General features: G+C 38.6%; 1 protein-coding gene across 2 annotated transcripts in view; it reads right to left on the bottom strand.

Annotated features, from left to right (window-relative positions):
* The window catches only part of AP1AR (adaptor related protein complex 1 associated regulatory protein), a 37,438-nt gene extending 31,013 nt beyond the window's left edge, over positions 1-6,425 (bottom strand). The window contains exon 1 of one of the 2 annotated variants that reach the window (XM_045880582.3): positions 6,003-6,425. In XM_045880582.3, coding sequence (XP_045736538.1) covers positions 6,003-6,085 — 83 coding nt within the window. In that variant the 5' untranslated portion in view covers positions 6,086-6,425. Of the gene's footprint in view, positions 1-5,734; positions 5,867-6,002 lie in introns of those variants that run through there. The other variant, XM_064584967.1, reaches the window with a different exon arrangement.
* Between the last annotated feature and the right edge of the window lie 7,513 nt (positions 6,426-13,938).

The raw sequence follows: 13,938 nt of genomic DNA, 5'->3' as shown, positions 1-13,938 counted from the left end.
AAATATATAGAAGATGGAAGGGTCTGTACTGAGGCAAGGAAGATGTAGAAGTTGGAAAGACGTAGGGGCCATTCAGGCAGTATAATCTACAGAACTTGAGAACCTGGATTTGGAGGGTGATTGAAAGGAAGGAGTTTAACATCATTCTCAGGTTTGTGGCTTAGGTGACTATATATTATTTACCACTCACAAGGTAGGGCACAAAGTAGCAGAAATGGTTGGGGCTTTACAAAAGAAAAAAAAAATGAGGAAAGGTCTATGAGAAGGAAAGAAAGATGAGGCTGGCTTTGCAAACTGATTTTGAAGTTATGTTTGATACCCAAATGGAAATACTGAGTGGGCAATATGATATTTCAGAGCTAATACTGAGATGACCAGGCTCATTAGTATAACCATAATAGGTAAAGCCATGTGTTTTCATGCCATCACCCAGGAAAAGAACATTAAAGAAGAAAAAATATATTAAGGAAGAACAGAGTGAGGTTCAGAACATGGCCCTGGGGAGTCTTTAAGGTAAAATACAGAATATTCAGGAAATTCATATCCATTAAAATCTACTACTGTTTTCCTTCCTAATTTCTGAAACAAGAGAAACATTTTATACTTGTATATTTTTCAAAGCTGACAAACATGCAGAAAACTAAACTGAATCTCTCAATAATGACATTATTGATTACCATTTCAGCAACATACATTATGATAAAATATTAAATGCTCATTGGTACTCTATATGATCTTTTTTTTTTTAAAAGTAAATCAACATAAAACTAGTAGGATATGCGTTTAACTCTGTGAATGAGTGATGTTTTTGCCAAAGTTAGACAATCATCTAAAAGAAAAAGAAGGATAAGAGAAAACTCTGTTTTCTAAATCTTACAAGTTCAAAAATAATACTCTCTGGCTATTCATTCAACAAACATGAGACACTGAGAATAGAGAGAGATAAAGATAAAGCATAGTCCCTGACCGTTGAGGAGCTCTCAACCCATACCACGGAAGATACTAAAAGTGCACTGTGGTCCATGGGCCAAATCTGGCCCAATGCCTGTTTCTGAAAGGCAAAGTTTTATTTTAACAGTCACATGCACTTGTTTACATATTGTCTATGTTTTTGTACTAATACAGCAAAGTTGAGTAGTTGCAACAAAGCTGCAACCTTATGGCCTGCAAAGCCTAAAATATATATTATCTGTCCCATTACAGAAAAAGCTTGCCAATCCCTGTTATAAAGCAGATTTAAGCCTATAGAAAATATTATTTCCTCAAGGAGATAATATTGTCTCAGGGTGCTGGAGCAGGTTTCACAGAAAAAAACAATACTTAAGGATAAGTAAAAGCTCACCAAGAACAGGAAATGAAGAAATATCACACACAAAGGTAAGGATAAGAGAACACTGTATTTTAGGAAAACAGGAATGTGTATAGTCCATCTAGCATACAGCATATTGGGGATGTGGTAAGTGAAAGAATGGCAGAGAATACTTTCACTGATCTTCCCTGCCTATGCTGCCAAGCTCATGTGAGCAGGAAGTAAAATCTACAATTTTAATGGTATACTCTAAGGAAAATATAATTAGAAAACACAATTAGGCTGGTAAAATGGATTATGGTTATCTTGTTGGGAGTTTGTTTGTTTGTTTGTTTGTTTATTTATTTATTTATTTATTTATTTATTTAGACCACACATGCAGGGGGTGGGGGGACAGATTGGAGGGAGAGAAAGAATCAGATGGGGTTCGATCCCATGACCCTGAGATCATGACCTGAGCTGAAATCAAGAGCCAGACGCTTAACTGACTGAGCCACCTGGGTGTCCCTTGTCAGGAGTTTAAATTTGATACTACTCTCAATGAATGGAAGATTATCATTTATCAAAAAAGTTAAAATATTGGGGTTTATGAATGAGTTAAGTTTTTTGAAATTAGAATAGATTCATTGTTTTCCTTTTAATGTTATTCTCACTGATTTGTATTCTGACATGATTTTCTGAATGGGGAACAAAGAGTAAGATTACACTCTTTACCCCCAAACGCAGAAACTGCATAAAATCCTGAGCATACAAATGGATGTTATGTTGCACTTCTGAATGCCATGCAACTCATCATCTGTCACAGAAGGGAAAAAAGGCTGAGCAAGTTAGCTGCAGGTAATAGGACACAGAGAAAGTGGTTAAGCAAGGGCATGGTATGATCCAGTATGGGTTTTAGAAAGCCTAACTCCAGTGACAGAAAGGGAAGATGGGACTGAAGTATGAGAGATACAAGAGGGGAGAATAGTCGAGAAGGGGAGACTTGGCGATTTGAAAGACAAAGTTCAAGGCACAAGTACCAACAAAGGAAACGGGTTCAGTATGTATTAAGAAGAGACTAAATTGATGAGAGAGAGGTAGAGGACTATGAAGTTGAGTTTGTAGCTTGGAAAACTGTGAATGCAACTGTTAAGGGAATGAGAGAATACATGAAGCAGAGGAAGAAGAAATCTTGGGGGAAAGAAATATCTATTCTAGATATTTGTTAGGTATTTTAGATAGGTTGATGTGAGGAGCCTTCATATATCCAAGTGTATCCCTTCAGTTGGCAACTGAAAATACAGTGCTGAACCTTTGAAAAGAGGTCTGTTTAGAAGACATGAGATTTGGAAGTCATGGTAGTTGAAATCATAGGAATGGATGAAATTTCCTCAGGGTTGGGTATACACGTGAAGGGAACTAAATAAAGCAAAGACAAGACAGAGAAAAATTTTGTATTTAATAGGAGATAGAGTAAGAACTAGTCAGAAGAGAAACAGGATAATAATAAAAGTAATGTTGCAGAGGTCAAATGCAGAGTTTCAAGAAAAGAACAGTTTTATCACACAGAATAAAGAGTCAAGTTTTTCAGATGTATGTATATATTACCTACAAAATAAAAAGCCATGAGCCATTAGTGGTTAAGGGTAAAGGCTCTGAATTCGAGGGATCTGGGCTCAATGCCAGTTCAGCTATCGTGAACAAGTTAAACTTTCCATGCGTCAGTTTTCAATCTGTAATGTATGTAATAGTACTTATCTTCCTCACAGGATTGTGGTGAGGAATAAGTGGGATAATGTAAAGTACTTAGAGCCAGCACATATAGGAAGTAATTGAATGTTGGCAGCTATTACTAAAATATTTTTTACCAGGAAAGAAAACAGCAAATCACCGTGAACTACTTTGCTACTGGAGCCAAAAAGCCAACAAATGTTAAATATCAAGGATACAACACATGACCAAACCTTTATATAAAACTATAGTACATTTTAACTGGAACCACTGTGTGGAGTTATATGGCAAGATAAAAATGGGAATATACAACACAACAAAACATAAATGGGTCTTCAGTTTGAGAAAAAACTAACACCAAAATTATCTATACAAAAGATTTCTCGTACTGCCCAAGAACCCACCAGCAGGTGGAGCCCTCTAGAATGTGTTGGTAAACAAACTCCCTATGGTAAAAAAGGATGACTCATTAGGATGTCTAAATTTTATTCCTTAAAGATAGTTAACTCCCTCTGCTTTAATCCCCAAATAACTTTATTAGTAGCAAGGTTTCTGACATATCTCAACACTGATATTAATATTTTGACTATTGACAGAGATTCTAGAATATAAAATCTAGAATTCTCTAATATTTTATAAACTAAAACATTAGTAATTCTGGTTTTGAAACTGGATAATGAAAACTGAGTGATCTGACTTTTGAGATGCCCTTGAGAAATCTATCAGGCTAAGGCCCTAGATCATAAAGCACCCTTGTGATGTCCAGCTTAAAATAGTCTAAGAAAGCCCAGGATTATTCTACCTGTGGCCACTACAGTGACAAATATAAATCAGATCAAGTCTTTGTGATCACCCCTAATTTTTTTGACCTTAGATGAACTATTAGTTAACTATCTAGACCTACACTTAAAAGAAAATCAGAATTACCAGGTGATTAAAAAAAAAAAAAGCAACTAAAATGAGGCAAAGTTTAACTTTATTCTGTAAATAACAATTAACTATATCCACCTGTCTCTGCATGCGTACTAGAAGCTCCTAAAACAATGTGAAAATTAATGTAAAACAATAAGTTATTCAGAATATTCAAGTAAGGGAACTGTCCAAACCTATGTTTATTGTCTGAAATAAACAGTATCAATATCACCATTACAAGGTTTTAGATGACAGTGTCCACACCCACAGGCATTCATTGCTTCAACAAGATTTGTTTGTTCAAGTTTTGCCCGTAACAGAAGAAGAGATTCAACTATTATGTTTTTATGGCATATCTATAGACAATTAACACCCTAACTCACTGATTTCTCTGAGCCCCTTCCCTGTGCTGCCAACCTCACCTGCTCAGGGACTAAAATCTACAATTTGAATGCTACCCTCTAAGGAAAACATAATTAGTTTTTAAATCACAATGAAAGAACAAAACAAAAATCCCAGATACCACAGTGTAGTCCAAAATCAAATACAAGTGATTTTTGCTTACCCAATTAGAGTATAAGACCTGATTTCTACAATTAGAATTTAACATGCTACAACACAACTACAAATAAAATATTAACAAAGCCAGAGACTTTGTGGCATCTAGTCCTTAGGCAAACCTATTTAAGCATACTTGGCTACATAGGTGCACCTGCACAGAAAAATTAAAAGTACATTAGATGACTCTCTCTGACATGATAAAAACAGCTATCATGTTCCCCTTTGACAGTAATAACCCTTAAGTCAGGGAAATCAAAATACTACACTAGGCACAAAATCTTTAATTCATTACTTTTCCATTTAGGGATACTTAGTATACAATCTTGGCTACTTTGTATCAGAGAGATGACTCAATGAACACAATGAATCTGCCTGATGAACCAATGAGTGAATCATATATGATCTCTATCACCAAGAGATCCAAATTATAAATCATGTGGCTTCAGTTTATGTATTCAGAACGCCTTATGACCTGATAATGCTGGTTAAATGAGAGAGATCCCGAAAACTTTGCAATCTGTTCCATAAAGCGCAAAAAGTCTTACTCCGTACATAAAGTGGCTTGGTTCAGATTTTTTATTCTAAGTTTGATTTCCTGGGAAATATTTTACAACAACAAAGCCAACTTCAAAGGAATTTGTTCTAATTTTTTCAATACCCTAAGAAATAAAAAACCCCACAAAAATGGAATATTACGAAATTCTATTATTCGATGGGTGGTCTGAGTAGAAAAACCTATGCATGTCAGTTTTACATATACCAGTTTTAATCAAGAGAAGTAAGGTTCAGAAGGGCTGTTATTTCTCTCGTATTACAGAGCTTATGGGTAGCACTCAGAGTACAACATTTCTCCGGAAATAACCAAAATATTAATACGGAAAAGCTACACACTGCTTCTTTTAGTATCAATACCAAGAATCCGAAAGCCCACTGGAAACCCAGCAATTCGGCAAGTCTTCGTACATGTCAAAGAGTTATTCAATGTCTGGAACCTTACTTATTTTACGACAGCATCCAAATGACTTGTACTAAAAATTCCCTCTGAGGCATCAACTTTTTGGAGCCAGATTCTCGGCGGCTCTATCAGAGCCATAGGGAGGGTCAAACACAGAGCTACAACCTTAGGCATCAAGCCCAAACTCAACGTGGGGTGTGTCCGGGTTGTTGTGGAGCCCGTTCTACTGCCCTTTCGTGGGAGGGTGCCTCATGCTTCCCAGAGATGACGCCCTCCATGACTCTTACCCCGCGTGACAGCGCGACCTGAGGGAGGGAGTCTTGCTGGAGGCGGCAAGAGCGACGCCCGCCCCCTTCCCCACCTCTTTCCCTGGGAGGCCCCTCTCGACCAGGGCCTCCACTATGACCACCAGCTCGACGCCCGTTAAGTGGTGAGGGCAGAGGGGCTCCCGGCCTACTCCAAGCCGTCGCAGCCAAGACAGTGAAGAGGGTTCCCCGCAAGGGGCCGAAGAGCAGGAGCCAGTAGGAGCCCGGCCCTTCCCCCCAGCGGGCTTACCCTCCACCGCCTCCTACACGTTGCAGCCGCCCCGCTTCCTTGCGGAGGAGCCCGAAGCACTGCGTCCAGCAGCAGTTCCCCATCGCATGCCGCCCAGGCGCCGCCGCTCCTCCTCCTCCCGCTCAAAGCCCACACTCAGGCCCGGCAGCCGCATCCGCGCGGCACGAGCCGAATGAGGCTTCGGGGACCAAGGGCGGGCCAGCCGGAGCGCGGCGGCGTGAGGGGCTGAGGTGACAGGAGGGACAGGCGCTCGGAACAAAGGCAGCGGTTACTCTACCGGCCACCTAGTCGCCGCCGCTTGGGGGAGGAGTGTGAGGCTGCGGGCTTTGGACTCCCTCTCCGTCCGCGTGGACCTCCCGCTCGCCTCCGGACCCCAACCTAGCACAAGTGACCGCCCCCAGCCCCTGAAAGAAGCCAGGCGGCGCGCGTCGGGCGCCCAGGCCCCGCCCTCCCGTGCGCCCCGGCCGCCGCCTCGCTGCCGCCGCTGCCACACCCCCGCCTCTCCCGGGTCCAATAGGGTGCCCTCCCTCTGTGGCCCCGCCTCCTCCGGCCACTGGTTCTTACGTCACTTCCACAAACCCCAGTGTCTTCAGCTTCTACCTTGCGGCTAGTCCAGTTGCTGGTTGTGGGTGTTTGTTTCGTTGGACCTTGACCTGACTAGAAATCTCCTTTTCTCCTTGCGTTTCCCGTTTCTGGCTCCTGAGCATTTCCTTGTGTCGCAACGGTCCAGGCTGAACGTCGAACTTTGTACCAAAGCCTTACGAACGGCTTACCTAGAGCCCAAGGCCAGGAGTCACCGGGTATGAGAAGGGGCACTTTGTGTAGTGTGTGCTTAGGTTTTGTTAATACCGCACCGTGAGTGGCAAATAGAGTCAAGGGACTGATTGACGTTTTGAACGTACCAAGAATTTTTTCTCCTCTGGTCTCTAGTTTGCGTTTCTATCTCCGTACTGTCAATATTGTAGAAAAACTTTTTAATGGCGATCTACTGGCCTCTTTTTGTTTTGTTCAAAATCAAATCTTCAAACAATTTCGGATGGGTAGTTGTCGTCCAGAGGAAGTAAGAGGGCTAGGGTTTTTCAGGGACACCAGCCTTTCCGACCCAAGCGTGCCGCCGGGAACTGTAGCAGATGGGAAGAGATAGCTACTCAGACGCGACTTGGTCTGCTGCATCCTCAAATGCTGTAAAACTCGGGTTTTGTAGTTGGCCTTAAAATCGAATACAAGGGGGAAAAAAATCGGATATAAGGCGTGGTTTAACAAGCGCCTAGTCCTTTGGATAAAATGCCTTTTTTTTTTTTTACTGTGTCTATTTTTATAGCCTATTTTAATTTAATCTAGGAAAATTGTATTTTAGAAAATTGTTATTAATGAAAAAATCTTCTTGAGCTATTCATTTTCTTGTTTCCTGAAATCTAGGTCGAACTGGGTTTCAGTCTTAGCACTGCTACCTAAATAATTTTGACCTTATTTGGGTCCTAGTCGTTTTTGTAACCAAGTGCCTAACAATATGTTTGGCCCAATGGTCTGCAATCAGTGAATGTTAGTGGAATGACTGAATGACTTCCTAAATAGCAACTGTATTTTCTATCCCTCTTTCAACCCCTAAAATCAAGCAAATATATTGGTGAAATAATCTTTAAAATTCAACTATAAAGCTATAAAGCAAGCTGTGGAATACTACTCAGCAACAAAAAGGAGCATACTATTGATACACACATATAAAATGAATCTGCAGAAGATTATATGGAATTGAAAAGCCAGTCTCAAAAGCTTTCATATTGTATAATCCATTTATATAACATTCTAGAAATGACAAAATTATAGGAACAGAGAACAGATTGCATGGTTGCCAGGGGTCAGGGAGTAGGGAATGGAATCTTGTGATGGAAAACCTGTATCTTGGTTGTGTCAATGTCAGTATCTTGTTTGTGATACTACATTACAGTTTTGCAAGATGTTACCATTGAGGAAAACTGGGTAAAGGGTATATGTGGTGATTTCTGTATTTTTCACAGTTGCATGTGACACCACAATTACGGACACTTGATGGATACTTTTTGCTATAGGCATTCTTATAAACCGCTATTAAAAGTAGATCTGGGGCGCCTGAGTGGCTCAGTTGGTTAAGCAACTGCCTTCGGCTCAGGTCATGATCCCAGAGTCCTGGGATTGAGTCCCACATCAGGCTCCTGGCTCGGTGGGGAGCCTGCTTCTCCCTCTGACCCTCTCCCCTCTCACGCTGTTTCTCTGTCTCTCTCTCTTTCTCTCAAATAAATAAATAAATAAATAAAATCTTTAAAAAAAATATAAAAGTAGATCTGAACTCCATTAAGGATATGAACGATCCTCAGAATCAGTACAAATGATTAAAACATTTAAAAATTGACTTCACTAATCAAAACAATGCAGATTAAAACACAAAGAGAAGTCATTGTTCACTTGTCAGGTCGACAAAAATTTATAAATGAAGTGTTCAGTTTTTGCAAAGGGACAGTGGAATAGTATTCTCTACTATTAGAGATAGTGAAACTCATTCTGAAAAATCATTTGGAAATATTTGTCAAGAGCCAGAAACAAACTTAATGCTCAATAATTGAAAGATGGTTAAATTTGCTGGTATGGTCTTATTACATAACCATCTGAAATATGTTTTGAAAAAACTTTAATAGCATGGCAAAATGCTGCTGAGTAATGTATGAAAAAATCGGGATAGAAAATTATATATATTGTGTGTTCCAAATCATGTTTAAAACAAAGCATATACATTCTTACATATATTCCTAGGGGAAAATAAAAGCTATTTGATAAATAACAATATTAATATTATATCAAAAATGTGGATTTGGGGAGATTTTTTTTCTTTGTATTTTCTCAATTTTTAAAAATTATCTGAAAAATTTTTTTTAATCTGGCCTATCAGCAGGAAAGATTAATTGATAGCCAGCTTAATTAAATTTTATAACAAATGCAAACATTTAGAAAGTGATGAGGATATAAATGTGGGTGGAATCTAGTAAATTGAGCTACTTAATTTTTTTCTAGAAATGTATTAAATTATGAAGCTAATATAAGTGGTTACTGGAATTTATCATGCAATTTTTCACCAAATTTGACATCAGGAATCTTATCTTCATTGCAATGTAGCTTTAAAAGTTTGTAAACATTCAGTTGAATGATCTGCTGTTAGTTAAGCAGAATTAACAGGGAGAAACCCTATAACTGGAAGGGATGTTTGTAAAGCAGATGGAACTCCTTCATTTTACAGATGAGAAAGAGGACTCCTAGAGGAATTACATGATTTGCCCAGAGTCACTCACTCAATCAAAGGCATAAGATAAAGAAAACCCAGGTCTCTGGACAACAAGCCTTGTTGTGCTTCTGCCATGGCCCAGTATTGTGTCACTAATCCTACATTTGGGCATGGTTATGGAATCAGTAAAGACAGTAGTCAAGTATACTCTGGTAAGATTTATATGTTAATTATCACAGCGAGAGCATTCATTTATATGGCAGTTTGCCAGGTAGACTATTCAATTTACCAGTAGAGAGAGATTATCTACAGTGATGGCCACTTAATATCAGCTTGCTAGAGACCCCATCTACCCACCTTCCAGGTAGCAGGACTTTTCCTTCCCCATGCCTTGCAAAGTTCCTTTCTCTAGTGGTTATTCTGAAGTCAAATGAAGAGTTTTTCTCATGGATAGTCTGGAGTCAGTCAGCATGCAGTCTGTACCTCTAGTTGTCTTCTGGATTATGAGGTTCCAAATATGAATCTCTTTTTGACCAGAATTCCTCTACTGGCTACTAATCACTTCTTATTGTCTTGAGATCAGTTGCTACAATCATGTTTTTCTGGGGGTTAGGAGGTTCTCGTAAGGGAAGAATTCTGTGCTCTCCATTACCACAGTGGTCCAAGAGTGGACATAAATTCATTCTTTTAATTCAGTGGAGCAGGATACTAGATACAATGGCTATAATGTATTGATAATGAGATAATAAAATTTACCTGGTGGGTTTGTTGTCAGGATAAATGATTAAGCATTTAATCGAGAACTTAGTATAATATTAAAAGCAAGTGCTTAGGGGCGCCTGGGTGGCTCAGTCAATAAGTGTCTGCCTTTGGCTCAGGTCCTGATCCTAGGGTCCTGGGATCGAGCCCCACATCGGGCTCCCTGCTCGGCAGGAAGCCTGCTTCTCCCTCTCCCACTCCCCCTGCTTGTGTTCCCTCTCTCTCGCTGTGTCTCTGTCAAATAAATAAATAAAATCTTAAAAAAAAAAAAAAGCAAGTGCTTAGTATAATATGATTATACTATAATTTCTATAATGTACTATGTATACTGTACTAGAATTACCCATAATACCCTAAATATAATATAAATATTAGCTGTTTTTTTATTGTCCTCAGATTGAAGGAGATGTTCATCAACAAGTTATTTTTTCCTTTGTAACTGTATCTCTAGCATCCTGTGAAAAACGCTTAAGTTTTTCAAAATTCTACCTCTTCGACATGCACTCAGTCATACTTGACACCACTGCTTGAAGTCAGGCTCTAAGAAAGTGTGGCCTACAGGGAGGAAAGTATTCTCCATCTCTCAGGCCTTGTCTGTCCCATGATCTGCCTCTTATCAGGATGATTGAAAGTAAGATTATTCACTGATTTATGGGGAGACCTCACCCCCTACCAACTAGGAGTATTTGTCTTGGGAAGACAAATAGAACATTCTCTTCATAATATAATAATCCAGTATCATTATGGTTACTAAAGTCTTATATAGTCAATCTTAAGTAATATGTGAAAGAACAATAGTCCAGTCCAGGTTTAACTTGATCCAGTATTGCCTAGTTCTTTTGTACATATGTATGTCCATTATAAAGTGAAAATTTAGGTGCACTAAGGCTGGCTGCAGCAACTTAGTGCTCAACAGTGGCTCAATGATGAACATATTTCCATAAGAATAAGTAACACTTTGCAGGCACATCATAGCTTAATTTCATACATAAAAACCAAATATTTCTCCAAAAAAGTCCAAGTGAACCAACTCTGCCAACAATGCAAACCTTTGTGTTATTAGGCAGTGTTAGCTCTTTAAATCATCTTGATTTTCAGTTTTATTTAATGGGATGACTTTGCTAAAACCTGTTTTATACCCCCCGCCTCACAGGCACACATTTGTTTTTATAATAAAAATCGGAACTAAAGGGGCGCCTGGGTGGCTCAGTTGGTTAAGCAACTGCCTTTGGCTCAGGTCATGATCCTGGAGTCCCGGGATCGAGTCCCGCACCGGGCTCCCTGCTCAGCGGGGAGTCTGCTTCTCCCTCTGACCTTCCCCCCTCTCATGTGCTCTCTCTCTCTCTCTCTCATTCTCTCTTTCAAATAAATAAATCTTTAAAAAAAAAATCGGAACTAAATTATATACCATTTGTGCCAGGCATCACTGTAAATGTATATTAGTGCATTTGGATAATAGAATTACTACTATCACTCTCATTTTACAAATGGCAATACTAAAACATAAAGAGGATATTAAAAACTTGAGTTGAAGAGTTGGGATTTGAAAGCCTAGACACAGAGCCAGTTGCAATCATTGCTATGTTATGCTCTTTTTCTGGGTTGTAGGATTAGGTTCAATCAAATTAAGTATGACATTTCAGTAAGAGATAATACAGATAGTAACTATGTGAAGATCTTAGTAATATAAGAATTAGGAAAAAATCTAAGGGAGGCCAGTATTTTAACAATTAAAATTATTAAGAGACCTCTCTAGGTATTGAGATTACAAGTCACTTAGTCTTTTTCAATTTTGTGGGGGAATTTATTAAAACAGTTTGATGTAGTTTCCTGTATCAAGTTATGACTAAGAGACAAGTGTCATTTAACTAGGGACACCTATATAAAGTAAAAGATGGCAATAGCAACTTTAGAATTCAGTAAATAGTTAGGAAATTAGTAGAATGATTTAATGAATGTTGCACATTGCAACTTATATTACAAACAAGCAGCTTTACATAGTTTTATAATATAGTTCATTTAGGGGACAAAGTGAAGTACATTTTTAATCTGTGAATCCATATATTGATTTCTATATTAATTTAGATGATTTCAATTGTAAAATATTTTTAATAGCATCTTGGAATTTCTTGAGAAAAGGAGGGGGAGCCACTAGTTCCAGGGTGTACCTTCTGAAATTTGATTTAATCATTCTAGTCTCAGTACTCAGCATGGGTATTTTTTAAAAAAGCTCCCCAGTAACACTAATGTGCCACCAACAAAGAGAACCACTGTTCAACAACAGAGGTTGGCAAATACAGCCTGCAGCTGCCTATTTTTGTAGAAAAAGTTTTATTGGAACATGGCCATCATGTATTACGTGTCATCTATGTCTACATTTGTGCTACAATAGTAGAGTAGGTGCTACAAAGACCATATGGTTTACAAAGCCGAAGATACTTTATATCATACAGAAAAATAAATTCAAAATGGGTGGAAGACCTACATGTGAGACAGGAGCTCATCAAAATCCTAGAGGAGAACACAGACAGTGACCTCTTTGACATTGGCTGTAGCAACTTCTTACTAGATATGTCTCCTGAGGCAAGGGAAATAAATGCAAAAATAAACTATTGTGACTTTACTAAATAGGGTTTCAAAACCACTTTTTTCTTTAGTTCTAGGAGGCTGACATCAGGTTGGGCATAGGAAACTAAAGAGCAAGTCTGAAATAGTATTTTTCATGATCTTTAGGAGGTTCTTTGGTTTGACTTTCAATTGGTTCTTAGGCTTTGGATTTGTTATTTTCAGTTCAGAGTACTTAGTGAATTCTAAAAATTGTGTTGGGACTTCCGGGCAGGGCTGGATTTCTAGATACACATACAGTGTCTGTCACATAGCCTGTACTTGCCAATGAACAAGTGTTTACAATGGACTTCTTTCTAATCTGTGAGCTCATGATGGTTAGATCTGTGCTTCTAGGGCGGGCTCCAAACCAGTGGCTCAGTGATTACAGGGAACATATAATGTATTTTTCTCAGCAAAATAAATTCTCACTGTTGTGGATAGTAGCTTATACAATACCGAATATTTTACTTACTATTTGTAATGACATAATAAACATGAAAGGTACTATTCTAAAACAACATATACATTCATTCATGGATCTATGAAGCAATATTCATATTCTAAAAGGAGTACTAGATAGGAGATAAATTGAGTTAACCTTTAATTATGTTATATTTGAAATTTACACAATGTAAAATACGAAAGTCAGAGCTTGTTCCGATTTTTGTCCATAGAGGAAAATATTTTCAAATGCAGATTTTAAACTATCATTGACTCTCTATGGAAGGCTGGATTTTTCCATGCTTTTTCTTTCAGATCTTGAGAACCACTGAGTATCTGATAGCTATCAGACCAAAAGATACAGTGTTTATTCCAAAGTCAAATTGTTTGGTTTACTTCTGTTCTCTTTTTTTTGTAGGTCTTCCAATTGGTATAAATTGTATTTCTTGTGACTAAAAGACTTCTAGAACTCATCAGGGAAATACAAATCAAAACTACAATGAGATACCACCTCACACCAGTCAGAATGGCTAAAATTAACAAGTCAGGAAACGACAGATATTGGCAAGGATGCAGAGAAAGGGGAACCCTCTTATACTGTTGGTGGGAATGTAACCTGGTGCAGCCACTCTGGAAAACAGTATGGAGGTTCCTCAAAAAGTTAAAAATAGAGCTACCCTAAGATCCAGCAATTACAGTACTAGGGATTTGCCTCAAAGATATAAATGTAGTGATCCAAAGGGGCACCTGCACCCCAATGTTTATAGCAGCAATGTCCACAATAGCCAAACTATGGAAGGAGTTGATGTCCATTGACAGATGAAAGGATAAAGAAGATGTGGTGTATATATACAATGGAATACTACTCAGCCATCA

The sequence above is a fragment of the Mirounga angustirostris genome, unplaced genomic scaffold (genome assembly GCF_029215605.1).
Source record: "Mirounga angustirostris isolate CCGP_5_RB_7025 unplaced genomic scaffold, mMirAng1.0.hap1 SCAF_2, whole genome shotgun sequence".
Classification (NCBI taxonomy): Eukaryota; Metazoa; Chordata; class Mammalia; order Carnivora; family Phocidae; genus Mirounga; species Mirounga angustirostris.
Note: the sequence above shows the minus strand (reverse complement) of the source record. Positions and strands in the feature narration are given on the sequence as shown.